This window comes from Procambarus clarkii, chromosome 19 (assembly GCF_040958095.1).
Source record: "Procambarus clarkii isolate CNS0578487 chromosome 19, FALCON_Pclarkii_2.0, whole genome shotgun sequence".
In the NCBI taxonomy this organism is placed as follows: domain Eukaryota; kingdom Metazoa; phylum Arthropoda; class Malacostraca; order Decapoda; family Cambaridae; genus Procambarus; species Procambarus clarkii.
The window spans coordinates 4,281,297-4,293,737 of NC_091168.1; the positions used below are offsets into that span (position 1 = coordinate 4,281,297).

General features: G+C 48.6%; 2 protein-coding genes across 2 annotated transcripts; one reads left to right on the top strand and one right to left on the bottom strand.

The window, feature by feature from the left end:
• The first annotated feature begins 636 nt into the window (after window positions 1-636).
• Window positions 637-1,149, top strand: LOC138366558 (uncharacterized). The gene has a single exon (XM_069327593.1). The coding sequence runs from the start codon at window positions 637-639 to the stop codon at window positions 1,147-1,149; it is 513 nt and encodes a 170-aa protein (XP_069183694.1).
• Window positions 1,150-8,091: 6,942 nt separating this feature from the next.
• Window positions 8,092-8,931, bottom strand: LOC138366559 (activity-dependent neuroprotector homeobox protein 2-like). Its single transcript, XM_069327594.1, has one exon. The coding sequence runs from the start codon at window positions 8,929-8,931 to the stop codon at window positions 8,092-8,094; it is 840 nt and encodes a 279-aa protein (XP_069183695.1).
• Window positions 8,932-12,441: the final 3,510 nt, after the last annotated feature.

The following is a 12,441-nucleotide window of genomic DNA, read 5'->3' on the forward strand; positions in this document are numbered from 1 at the left end:
TCCCTGCTAAACGTTCACCAGCCCTGCTGCTACTCCTTACAGAAGGTTCACCAGCCCTACTACTACTTCCTACTGAACGTTCACCAGCCCTGCCACTACTCCCTGCTGAAGCTTTACCAGCCCTACTGGTACTCCCGGCTGAAGGTTCACCAGTCCTGCCTCTACTTCCTGCAGAAGGTTCACACGCCCTATCGCTACTCCCTGCTGAAGGTTCACTAGTCCTTCCACTTTTCCCTGCTGAAGGTTCACCAGTCCTGGTACTACTCTCTACTGAAGGTTCATCAGCCCTGCCACTTATTCCCGCTGAAGGTTCACCAGCCCTACTGATATTCCCTGCTGAAGGTTCACCAGACCTGCTGCGACTCCCTGCTGAAGGTTCACAACCCCTACTGCTTCTCCCTGCTGAAGGTTCACCAGCTCAGCCTCTTCTCCTTGCTGAGAGTTAACCAACCCTCCCACTGCTCCCTGCTGAATATTCACCAGCCCTGCCACTACTCCCTGCTGAAGGTTCACCCACCCTGCTGCTACTCCCTGCTGAAGGTTCACAACCCCTGCTGCTGCTCCCTACTGAAGGTTCACCAGCCCTGCCACTACTCCCTGCTGATTGTTCACCAGCCCTGCTGCTGCTCCCTGATGATGGTTCAGCAGCCCTGTTACTACTCCCTGCTGAAGGTTCACAAGTCCTCTCACCACTTCCTGCTGAAGGTTCACCAGCTATGCTGCCAGTCCCTGCTGAAGGTTCACCAGCCCTGCTACTACTCCTTGCTGAAGGTTCACCAGCCCTGCCACTACTCCCTGCTGAAGGTTCACCAGCCCGGCCTCTGCTCCTTGCTGAAAGTTAACCAGCCTTCCCACTGCTCCCTGCTGAATGTTCGCCAGCCCTGCCACTACTCCCTGCTGAAGGTTCACCCACCCTGCCGCTACTCCCTGCTGAAAGTTCACCAGCCCTACCTCTACTCTTTTCTGAAGGTTAACCAGCCCTGCCACTACTCCCTGCTGAAGGTTAACCAGCCCTACCACTACTCCCTGCTGAAGGTTCACCAGCCGTGCCGCTACTCCCTACTGAAGGTTCAACAGCCCTGCTGCTACTCCCTACAGAAGGTTCACCAGCCCTACGACTACTTCCTGCTGAAGGCTCACCAGCACTGATACTACTTCCAGCTGAATGTTCACCCACCCTGCTGCTACTCCCCGGTAAAGGTTCACCAGCCTTACTGATGTTCCCTGCTGAAGGTTCTCCAGCCCTGCAACTACACCCCACTGGAGGTTCACCAGCCCTACTGATATTCCCTGCTGAAAGTTCACCAGACCTGCTGCTACTCCCTGCTGAAGGTTCACCCACCCTGCTGCTACTCCCTGCTCAAGGTTCACCACCCCTGCCTCTACTCCTTGCTGAAGTTTAAGCAGCCCTGCCACTACTCCCTGCTGAATTTTCACCAGCCCTGACACTACTCCCTGCTGAAGGTTCACCAGCCCCGCTGCTACTCTCTGCTGAAGGTTCAAAAGCTCAGCCACTTCTCCCTGCTGAAGGTTCACCAGCCCTGCTGATACTCCCTGTTGAAGGTTCACCAGCCCTGTTGCTACTCCCTACTGAACGTTCACCAGCCCTGCTGTTATACTCAAATTCTATGTCAGTTGGAACATAACCAATCACAGGCAAGTAGGCCTCTGACGTCATGCCAGACAGAGGAGCATCAGCCATGCTTGGGCAGGCTCAGTTCTCCTCACAGACTCAGAGTAGGTGGACCTCGGCTGGCCAGATATATACCTTGTTGTCTCAGTCAATAAATATACAGAAGCCACTACTGTGTCTACATTTAACCCGAACAAGGCAAACGAATACTGGTAGCAGCAGTGGAATCCAGAAATTTTTTTCTGGAAACGAAAATTCAAGTAACCAGCATCGCCTTATGTTCCAGTCGCCACCGCCACTGCCGCCTCCATAGCCGCCATCCTGCCACCCACGCATCAAATATGGTCCTGCCATCAATCACTACTCCAGGCCAACGTCTCAGCAGTAAGTGTCAATAATTTCCTGTTTGAACATTAATTCATCAGTGAGGAGGAAGGAAGCTTCCGCGCCAGCCATTTTTGAATCTCGCGCCACCACGTGGGAACCTGCACCCACCACCACCACCGCCGCCCAAGCTGACAGTATCTAAGCTTAGTGAGTATTCTAGCTACTGAAATTGTGGTCAATCATCGTCGCAACTATCAACTGATCATCGTATGTGTTGTATTGTTCTTTGAGAATATTTGGTGGACTGCAATTGTTTGACTAAGTGTCGTCACCACACACACACACCTCGCCACCCTGCCATATCGACGCCTCCCCACGTTGCCACATCGACACCTCGCCACCTCTCACCATCGCCACCAGCCCCTGCTACATCGTTTTGTGTGACCTTCTCCTAGCAAATTGTGTTTCTCCACCGCCATCGTCGTCTCCGAATTTATCTTCGCGCTCCCAACATCAATTCTTGGTGTTCCCCTGAGCTTCGCACCACCGCCGCCAGTAGCGTTGCCATCGCACCAGTTTGTAAACAAGCCCTCACATGTGCTTCTTCACAAGTCTCGTCACCGTTTTTCGTTTTGGCTACTGTTATATTGCAAATCCTGCAGCCCTGAGTTAAGTAATTATGAGGTAAGATATCGTGTGCTATGTTTTAATGAGGTTTAACGTAAATATATGCAAAATATCCTGTGAATTAACCATTCAGTGACTTGTTAAATAATGGAGCTGGTTCAGTACTCCATTTCCACAGTTTCTCTGAGACATTTCAATATTTCCTGCATTGATTCCATTATTCATTAATTGTTACTAGTGTCATTAGTGAATTCAAAGGTGAGAGAAGTAAGAAATAATTGTTTCTAGCAGTTTATTTTGCATAATAGAAATTTGTTTTTAAGATTTCCATAGACAATAGAACATAGAATTTTTTTTATATATCTCCAGACCTAACTTTGAAATTTATCCTTTAAGCATTTTATTCTAAACTTTTACCATAGCAGTTATATACATTCCTGTGTCCAGTTTATGTGCTACATCCATATTTCTTGCATTACCACTTGTTGTGTTGAATCTTTTTAATTAAATTTTGCATTTGCATTTTCCAGTTTTTATATTCTAAATTGTTGTGCTTAGCCTGGTTTAATTAATTTGCATGCTTCTAATCCCAGCCATATTCATACCAGATTGCTAATTTAATTCACAATTTTGCTTGTTCTTAATTATTTGTGGTAATTTAATTCACAATTTTGCTTGTTCTTAATTATTTGTGGTAATTTAATTCACAATTTTGCTTGTTCTTAATTATTTGTTGCCTAGCCCAATTTAATAATTTTATTTGTGCAATTTTTCTTACTTTAGCCAAGTTGATATTTTTTTGAGTGTTTATTTTTGTGTATACTATTTCTGATGCCAGGTGCACTTAATTATAATCTGCGTTCAAATATTTCTTCCACGGCTGTGACAATGCCTACCACTGTTGAAACCCCTTCAGAATCAACGGGAACAGTTGCTCGTCCCAATGGCCAGAGATCAGCTCAGGAAATGGCTATTCCTCTTTTTGCTGGTGAATCCCGCTTATTAGAGTCATGGTTTAGTAAGGTTGAAGCGAAAACAGTTGCACGTTTTTCTAAACCTACTGATGCCGAATACTTAGCAATTGCACGGTCAGCTGTGGACACAACCAAAGGTGATGCACGTTTTGTTGTTGATGAGAAAGCCATTGTTAGCCTCCAGTCTTGGCCCGAATTTAAGGATTTCTTTCGCCTGCGCTTTGTTAATAAAGGAGACCTTGACCCATATAGGTTAGTTAAGAAAATTACCAATGCCACCATGCAGCCTGGTGAATCGTTTAATGCGTTTACTAGCCGTCTCAATCAGTATCTATATGCCTTAGTGTCTGCTATGAATAATTTGACTTGGTTAGATGAAGACAATAATCTGTCCCCTGAGGCTATGGCCAAGATGATAGCATTTGGGACTTTAATGCATTTTGCCCCAGAGCATACTAAACCAATCATCGAGCAACAAAATTTTGGTGTTAAACATGAAATTGGTGAAGTGTTTGAGGCTATTAACAATGCCGCCGATAAACTAGCTCCCCGAAGTGCTCAACTGTTGCCACCCTCTGATACTGTAAATGTAGTAACAAGCTCTCAGCATCCTCCCACAAACTCTTGGTCGCAGAAGCGTACCCATGCTCGTAGCCCCCAGTCAAATTCGCCACCTCATAAATTGCCGAAACGCCATAGTCCACAACCATCCACTCCCTCATGTTGGCATTGTGGTAAGAGTAACCACCTCGCAAGGGACTGTTGGTCCGCCCCTAGGTCACCACCTCCTAGACAATTCTCTCGGTCCCCTCGTCAATCTAATCATTCTAGGCTCCCATATTGCACGTACCATAAACAAGTTGGTCACCACACTGCGGATTGTAGAGCTAGGCAAAGGACATCTCCACCTCGTAACTCCCACGGTCAGTCTTGGCGAGGCGCACAGCGTCCAAGACATTATCAGAACTCTCGTAATTACAACTCCCAGCCCAGTTATAATGCAACTTCAAATTATAATACTCGGCCACAGAATGCTGGAGCTCAGAATGTTCACTCCATGTCGTCGGGAAATCTCCAAGGCCATCCGCTAACCAATTCAAGCTAGCCAATCCTAGTGCCCTCCCTGTGTATTCAGTAGCTACCCAAAATAGATTTGGACACTTGACAGAGGAGGACACTGACTCTAGACCAGTTGTAGATGTTGACGGATCCACAGTAAATTTGACCCAAACAAGACGCAGATATCCCAGACAACGTAAGTCAAAAGTAGTAACTTGTCCAGTCTCAAGTGATGGTCCCCTTGTCTCAGCCATTGTATTCGTTTGCCTTGTTCGGGTTGAAGGTAGACACAGTAGTCGCTTCTGTATATTTATTGAGTGAGGCAAACAGGTGTATAACTAGCCAGCCGAGGTCCACTTACTCTGAGTCTGTGAGGAGAACTGAGGCTGCTGGGAGCAATGGCTGGTGCTCCTCTGTCTGGCATGACGTCAGAGGCCTACTTGCCTGTGATTGGTTATATTTCAACTGACATAGAATTTGAGTATAACAATTGTACATGGTAGAGTTTTAAAAGTTTTTCTTGACTCAGGTTCAAAAATTAATATTGTCAAGCCCTCAGCTCTTAGAGACATTGAAAGTAAGCACCCTACTACTTTAAAACAGTCACACATACCTTTTCTAAGTGGTATTTCAGGAAATAAAGTAAAAGTTCAGGGTGAAATTGACCTCCCACTCAAGTTCAATGATGTCACATTGTCTATAACATGTTTAGTTGTTGACGTTATTCATTTTCCTGGAGACATTCTCTTAGGTCTGTACACCATGATTGATGAAAATATTGCATTGTTTCCCCATCGATGGAACATAAGTATCAAAGACCACGTCATACCCTTGTGTAGCATGTATCGACAGGGCCATGAGTTCAACCTTCAATCAGATTACGTTAATTTTGTTGACACCCGCCTTGCTAGCGTAGGTTTGTCAGATCATTGTCGTGGTAGCATACTCGGGAAAACAGGCACTCGATTGAAGCATAGTAGTTGTGCAGTTGTTAAGGAGAATGAGTATCGGGACTTTCTGGAAGGGGACGCCCTAACGGATTCTCATTGTCTCGCTCGCCTGGCAGCTTCCATCTCTGAAGTCAGTGGTTCCACGGCTACTGACACTGTGCTACACCCTCATTCTCTCACCAGAATAAGAGTTAAGGTTCAGGGAGTGCCTGAGTTGTCGGATGTGATTGCGGAAAGTGAAACATGCAAAGTAAATGGTACGTTTGTTGAACCCTCCTGGCACACAGTGCAGGATGGTACTGTTACATTATTTATTGCAAACACTAGTAATGCCGACATCCATCTCCAGTCTGGTACCCATGTTGTAGATTTTGCCCATTACTCGTTACCGGTGCGAGTTGTGGATGATGTCTCCATGGATCATACTGTTTGTACACTCACACCAGGAGAACATGGATCTAAGCCAGAGGTGCAAGCGCAACACCTCAGTCCTACTGATTTTCCTGACTCTGTGGCTCAGCTTTTGGAAAATTTGAACAGGAATAGAGCTGTTGTTGCTCTACCAGGAGAAAAGTTAGGTCTCCTCTTATTACACATAAAATTCCCCTTGAACAAGGAACTATGCCCATTTATGTACCAGCTTACCGTCTTCCCCATTCTCAGAGAGCAGAAGCCGATAGACTTGTAAAGGAAATGTTACAGAGTGATGTAATTGAATCGAGTAATTCACCATGGAACGCTCCATTGATTCTTGTACCAAAGCGAGATGGGACTTGGAGACCTGTAATCGATTATCGCAAGCTTAACAGAGTAACAATACCTGATCGTTTCCCACTTCCAGTTCTAAATGATTTGTTGCAAAGTATTGGTCGAAACAAAGTATTCTCAACGTTAGATTTGTTGCAGGGATTCTGGCAAATCCCCCTTGATGAGGAAAGTAAACAATTGACAGCCTTTAGTACTCCCAATGGTCATTTTGATTTCAAAAGAATGCCATTTGGTTTGCGGAGTAGTCCAATAACCTTTTCATGGCTCATGACAAATCTATTTCATAGATTGATAGGAAGTACTCTTCTAGTTTACCTTGATGATCTCATAATCATGTCGCAAGATATTCAGACTCATTTCCAGAACCTTGAGAAAGTACTTTCAAAGCTCGCTGAAGCTAATTTAAAAATAAAGCTTGCAAATGTTCATTTTTAAAGCAGAAGATTAATTTCCTAGGTCATACAGTTACACCTTCAGGTATTAATTACATTGAATGAATAAAAAATTATTGCTGCCCGTGATTTTCCAACACCTCGTACCGCAGAAGCCGTAAGACAGTTCACAGGTCTTGTAGGATTTTATTGTTCATTTATTGCTGGATTCTCTATTATAGCCGCTCCACTTTATAAGTTGCAAAGAAAAGATGAACCCTTTGTTTGGGGAGAGGCCCAGGATCAATCATTCAAAAAACTCAAGTCAGCCTTGATTTCGTCACCTGTCCTTAGGTACCAAGATTTTTCTAAACCTTTTACGTTGGTTACAGATGCTAGTGACATAGGTTTAGGTGCTGCATTACTTCAAACAGAAGGTCACAGAGATCACGCAATAGCTTATGCTAGCCGCACATTATCTAAAGAAGAGAAAAATTATAGCGCAACAGAATGAGAAGCTTTGGCAGTTGTCTGGGCACTTAAACATTTCAGGGATACAATTTATAATTACCCAGTTCATGTTCTTACAGATCACCAACCATTAATTCCCTTGTTCAAAAATAAGAATCCAGTTGGAAAGTTTGCTAGATATTTGCTCACAATTCAAGAATTCAATCCCACATTTGAATATATTCCAGGAAAGCAAAATGTAGTAGCCGATGCGTTTTCTCGACACGCAGGTGCGATTCAGTTAAATTACCCAGCATTAGATGCTACAGTAGTAGAAACGGAACAAAGACAAGACCCCATATGGGCACCCGTCATTAAATTTTTGACTAAGCAAGACACTCGCCCGATTCATAAACCGCCAGTACCATTGAAAGAACTAGTTATGTTGGACAATTTACTGTGTAGAGTAGTGAAGCTAGGGACAGCCCCGAGGAAATGTTGTCAGTTAGTTGTTCCAGCTGTCTTAGTACCAACTGTGTTAAAAATTATCCATGATGCTCCTGCAAGTGCACATCCAGGAAAGGATCGTACACTCCAACAAGGTCGATTGAAGTATTTTTGGCCACAAATGGCTAAGGAGATTGCTCATTATGTTGACAGATGTTTAACTGTTGAAGGTTCACCAGCCCTGCCTCTACTCTTTGCTGAAGGTTAACCAGCCCTGCCACTATTCCCTGCTGAAGGTAAACCAGCCCTGCCACTACTCCCTGCTGAAGGTTCACCAGCCCTGCCACTACTCCCTGCTGAAGGTTCACAAGCCCAGCTGCTGCTCCCTACTGAAGGTTCACCAGCCCTACCACTTCTCCCTGCAGAAGGTTCACCAGCCGTGCCGTTACTCCCTGCTGAATGTTCACCAGCCCTGTTGCTACTCCCTACAGAAGGTTCACGAGCCCTACGACTACTTCCTGCTGAAGGTTCACCAGCCCTAATACTACTCCCAGCTGAATGTTCACCCACCCTGCTGCTACTCCCTGCTGAAGGTTCACTAGCCCTGCCACTACTCCCTGCTGAAGGTCCACCAGCCCTGCCACTACTCCCTGCTGAAGGTTCACCAGCCCTGCCACTACTCCCTGCTGAAGGTTCACCCACCCTGCTTCTACTCCCTGCTGAAGGTTCACCAGCTCTGTTGCTACTCCTTGCTGTAGGTTAACCAGCCCTGCCGCTACTCCCTGCTGAAGGTTCACCAGCCCTGCCACTATTCCCTGCTGAATATTCACCAGTCCTATCACTACTCCTTGCTGAAGGTTCACCCACCCTGTTGATACTCCCTGCTGAAGCTTCACCGGCCCTGCTGCTACTCCCTGCTGAACGTTCACCAGCCCTGCCAGAACTCCAAGCTGAAGGTTCACCAGCCCTGCCGCTGCTCTCTGCTGAAGTTTCACTAGCTCTGCCACTACTCTCTGCTGAAAGTTCACCAGCCCTACTGATATTCCCTGCTGAAGGTTCACCAGACCTGCTGCATCTCCCTGCTGAAGGTTCACCAGACCTCCTCCATCTCCCTGCTGAAGGTTCACCACCCCGGCCTCTACTCCTTGCTGAAAGTTAACCAGCCCGGCCTCTACTCCCTGCTGAAGGTTAACCAGCCCTGTCACTACTCCCTGCTCAAGGTTCACAAGCCCTGCTGCTGCTCCGTACTGAAAGTTCACCAGCCCTACCACTGCTCCCTGCTGAAGGTTCAACCATATTGCTGCTACTCCCTGCTGAAGGTTCATCACCCCGGCCTCTACTCTTTGCTGAAGGTTAACCAGCCCTGCCACTACTTCCTGCTGAAGGTTAACCAGCCCTGCCACTATTCCCTGCTGACGGTTCACCAGCCCTGCCACTACTCCCTGCTGAAGGTTCACAAGCCCTGCTGCTGCTCCCTACTGAAAGTTCACCAGCCCTACCACTACTCCCTGCTGAAGGTTCACCAGTCGTGCAGCTACTCCCTGCTGAAAGTCCACCAGCCCGGCTGCTACTTCCTACAGAAGGTTCACGAGCCCATCGACTACTTCCTGCTGAAGGTTCATCAGCCCTGATACTACTCCCAGCTGAATGTTCACCCACCCTGCTTCTACTCCCTTCTGAAGGTTCACCAGCTCTGTTGCTACTTCCTGTTGAAGGTTCACCAGTCCTGCCACTACTCCCTGATGAAGGTTCACCCGCCCTGCCACTACTCCCGGCTGAAGGTTCACCAGCCCTGCTTCTACTCCCTGCTGAACGTTCACCAGCCCTGCCGCTACTCACTGATGAAGGTTCAACAGCCCGGCCTATACTCCCTGCTGAAGGTTCACCAGCCCTGCTGCTACTCCTTGCTGAAGGTTTACCAGCCCTGCTGCTACTCCCTGCTGAAGGTTCACCAGGCCTGCTAATACTCCCTGCTGAAGGTTCATCAGCCCTGCCACTACTTCCTGCTGACGGTTTACCAGTTGAGCCACTATTTCTTGCTGAAGGTTTACCCACCCTGCTTCTACTCCCTGCTGAAGGTACACCAGCCCTGCTGCTACTCTCTGGTGAAGGTTCACCAGTCCTGCCGCTACTCCCTGCTGGAGGTTCACCAGCTGTGTTGCTACTCCCTGCTGAAGGTAAACCAGCCCTGCTGCTACTCCCTACTGAAGTTTCACCAGCCCTACCACTACTTCTTGCTGAAGGTTCACCAGTCCTGCTGCTACTCCTTACAGAATGTTCACCAGCCCTGCTGCTACTCCTTGCTGAAGGTTTACCAGCCTTGCTGCTACTCCCTGCTGAAGGTTCATCAGTCCTGCCACTACTTCCTGTAGAAGGTTCACCAGCCCTGCCACTACTCCCTGCTGAAGGTTCACCAGCCCTGCCACTACTCCCTGCTGAAGGTTCACCAGCGCTGCCACTACTCCCCGCTGAAGGTTCACCATCCCTGCCACTTCTTCCTTATTCCTTGCTGAAGGTTCACCAGACCTGCTGCTACTCCTTACGGAAGGTTCACCAGCCCTACCACTACTTCCTGCTAAAGGTTCACCTGCCCTGCCACTACTCGCGGCTGAAGGTTCACCAGCCCTGCTGCTACTCCCTGCTGAAGGTTCACCAGCCCTGCTGCTACTCCCTGCTGAAGGTTCCCCAGCCCTGCCTCTACTCCCTGCTGAAGGTTCACCCACCCTGCTGCTACTCCGTGCTGAATTTACACCAGCCCTGCTACTACTCCCTGCTGCTGTTCACCAGCCCTGCCACTACACCCCGCTTAAGGTTCACCAGCCCTACTGATATTCCCTGCTGAAGGTTCACCAGACCAGCTGCTACTCCCTGCTGAAGGTTCAACAGCCCTGCCGCTACTCCCTGCTGAAGGTTCACCAGCCCTGCCACTACTCCCTGCTGAAGGTTCACCAGCCCTGCCACTACTCCCTGCTGAAGGTTCACAAGACCTGCTGCTACTCCCTACAGAAGGTTAACCAGCCCTACCACTACTTCCTGCTGATGGTTCACCCACCCTGCTGCTACTCCCTGTTGAAGGTTCACCACCTCTGGGGCTTCTCCCTGCTTAAGGTTCACGAGCTCTGCTGCTACTCCCTGCTGAAGGTTCAGCAGCCCTCCCACTCCTCCCTGATGATGGTTCAGCAGCCCTGCCACCACTTCCTGCTGAAGGTTCATCAGCCCTGCTACTACTTCCTGCTGAAGGTTCACCAGCCCTGTAACTGCTCCCTGCTGAAGGTTCACAAACCCTGCTGCTACTCACTACTGATGGTTCACCAGCCCTGTAACTGCTCCCTGCTGAAGGTTCACCAGCCCTGCTGCTACTCCCTGCTGAAGGTTCACCAGCCCTGCTGCTACTCCCTGCTGAAGGTTCCCCAGCCCTGCCTCTACTCCCTGCTGAAGGTTCACCCACCCTGCTGCTACTCCGTGCTGAATTTACACCAGCCCTGCTACTACTCCCTGCTGCTGTTCACCAGCCCTGCCACTACACCCCGCTTAAGGTTCACCAGCCCTACTGATATTCCCTGCTGAAGGTTCACCAGACCAGCTGCTACTACCTGCTGAAGGTTCACCAGCCCTGCCGCTACTCCCTGCTGAAGGTTCACCAGCCCTGCCACTACTCCCTGCTGAAGGTTCACCAGCCCTGCCACTACTCCCTGCTGAAGGTTCACAAGACCTGCTGCTACTCCCTACAGAAGGTTAACCAGCCCTACCACTACTTCCTGCTGATGGTTCACCCACCCTGCTGCTACTCCCTGTTGAAGGTTCACCACCTCTGGGGCTTCTCCCTGCTTAAGGTTCACGAGCTCTGCTGCTACTCCCTGCTGAAGGTTCAGCAGCCCTCCCACTCCTCCCTGATGATGGTTCAGCAGCCCTGCCACCACTTCCTGCTGAAGGTTCATCAGCCCTGCTACTACTTCCTGCTGAAGGTTCACCAGCCCTGTAACTGCTCCCTGCTGAAGGTTCACAAACCCTGCTGCTACTCACTACTGATGGTTCACCAGCCCTGTAACTGCTCCCTGCTGAAGGTTCACCCACCCTGATTCTACTCCCTGCTGACGGTTCAAAAGCTCTGTTGCTACTCCCTGCTGAAGGTTAACCAGCCCTGCTGCTACTCCCGACTGAAGGTTCACCAGCCCTGCCAATACACTCTGCTGAAGGTTCACAAACCCTGCTGCTACTCCCTATGAAGGTTCACCAGCCCTGCCCCTACTTCCTGCTGAATATTCACAAGCCCTGCTGCTACTACCTGCTGAAGGTTCACCAGCCCTGCTGCTACTCCCTGCTGATGGTTCACCAGCCCTTCCGCTGCTCTCTGCTGAAGGTTCACTAGCGCTGCCATTACTCCCTGCTGAAGGTTCACCAGCCCTGCTACTACTCCTTGATATGTTTACAGGCTGCCACCGAGCCTAGAATGCAAGTTCTGCTCGACGCTTTTGCTACTAGAGCTGAGGAATGTGGCCTCCTTATCTCTGTACAGAAAACTCGTGCCCTCATTCCATGTGGTATTCCACCAGCCAATTGTCATATAGATGGGCGAGCACTTGAGAACTGCGAGTCTTACAGATACCTTGGTGTCCCCATTAACGACCCTGGGTACCTTTCTTCTCTCAAGAGGAGACTTTAGGAGAGATTAAAGCCCTTGCGGGTCCTTGTTGGTGTCAATCATGGACTTAACGTGAGACTTGCTAGAATGTTTTATGTATCATTTATACGCTCTGTGATTGACTACAATGCTCTACACCTCACACTGTATACTGACAAAGAGCTGAAATCTCTTGAAACCTTGCAAAATGAAG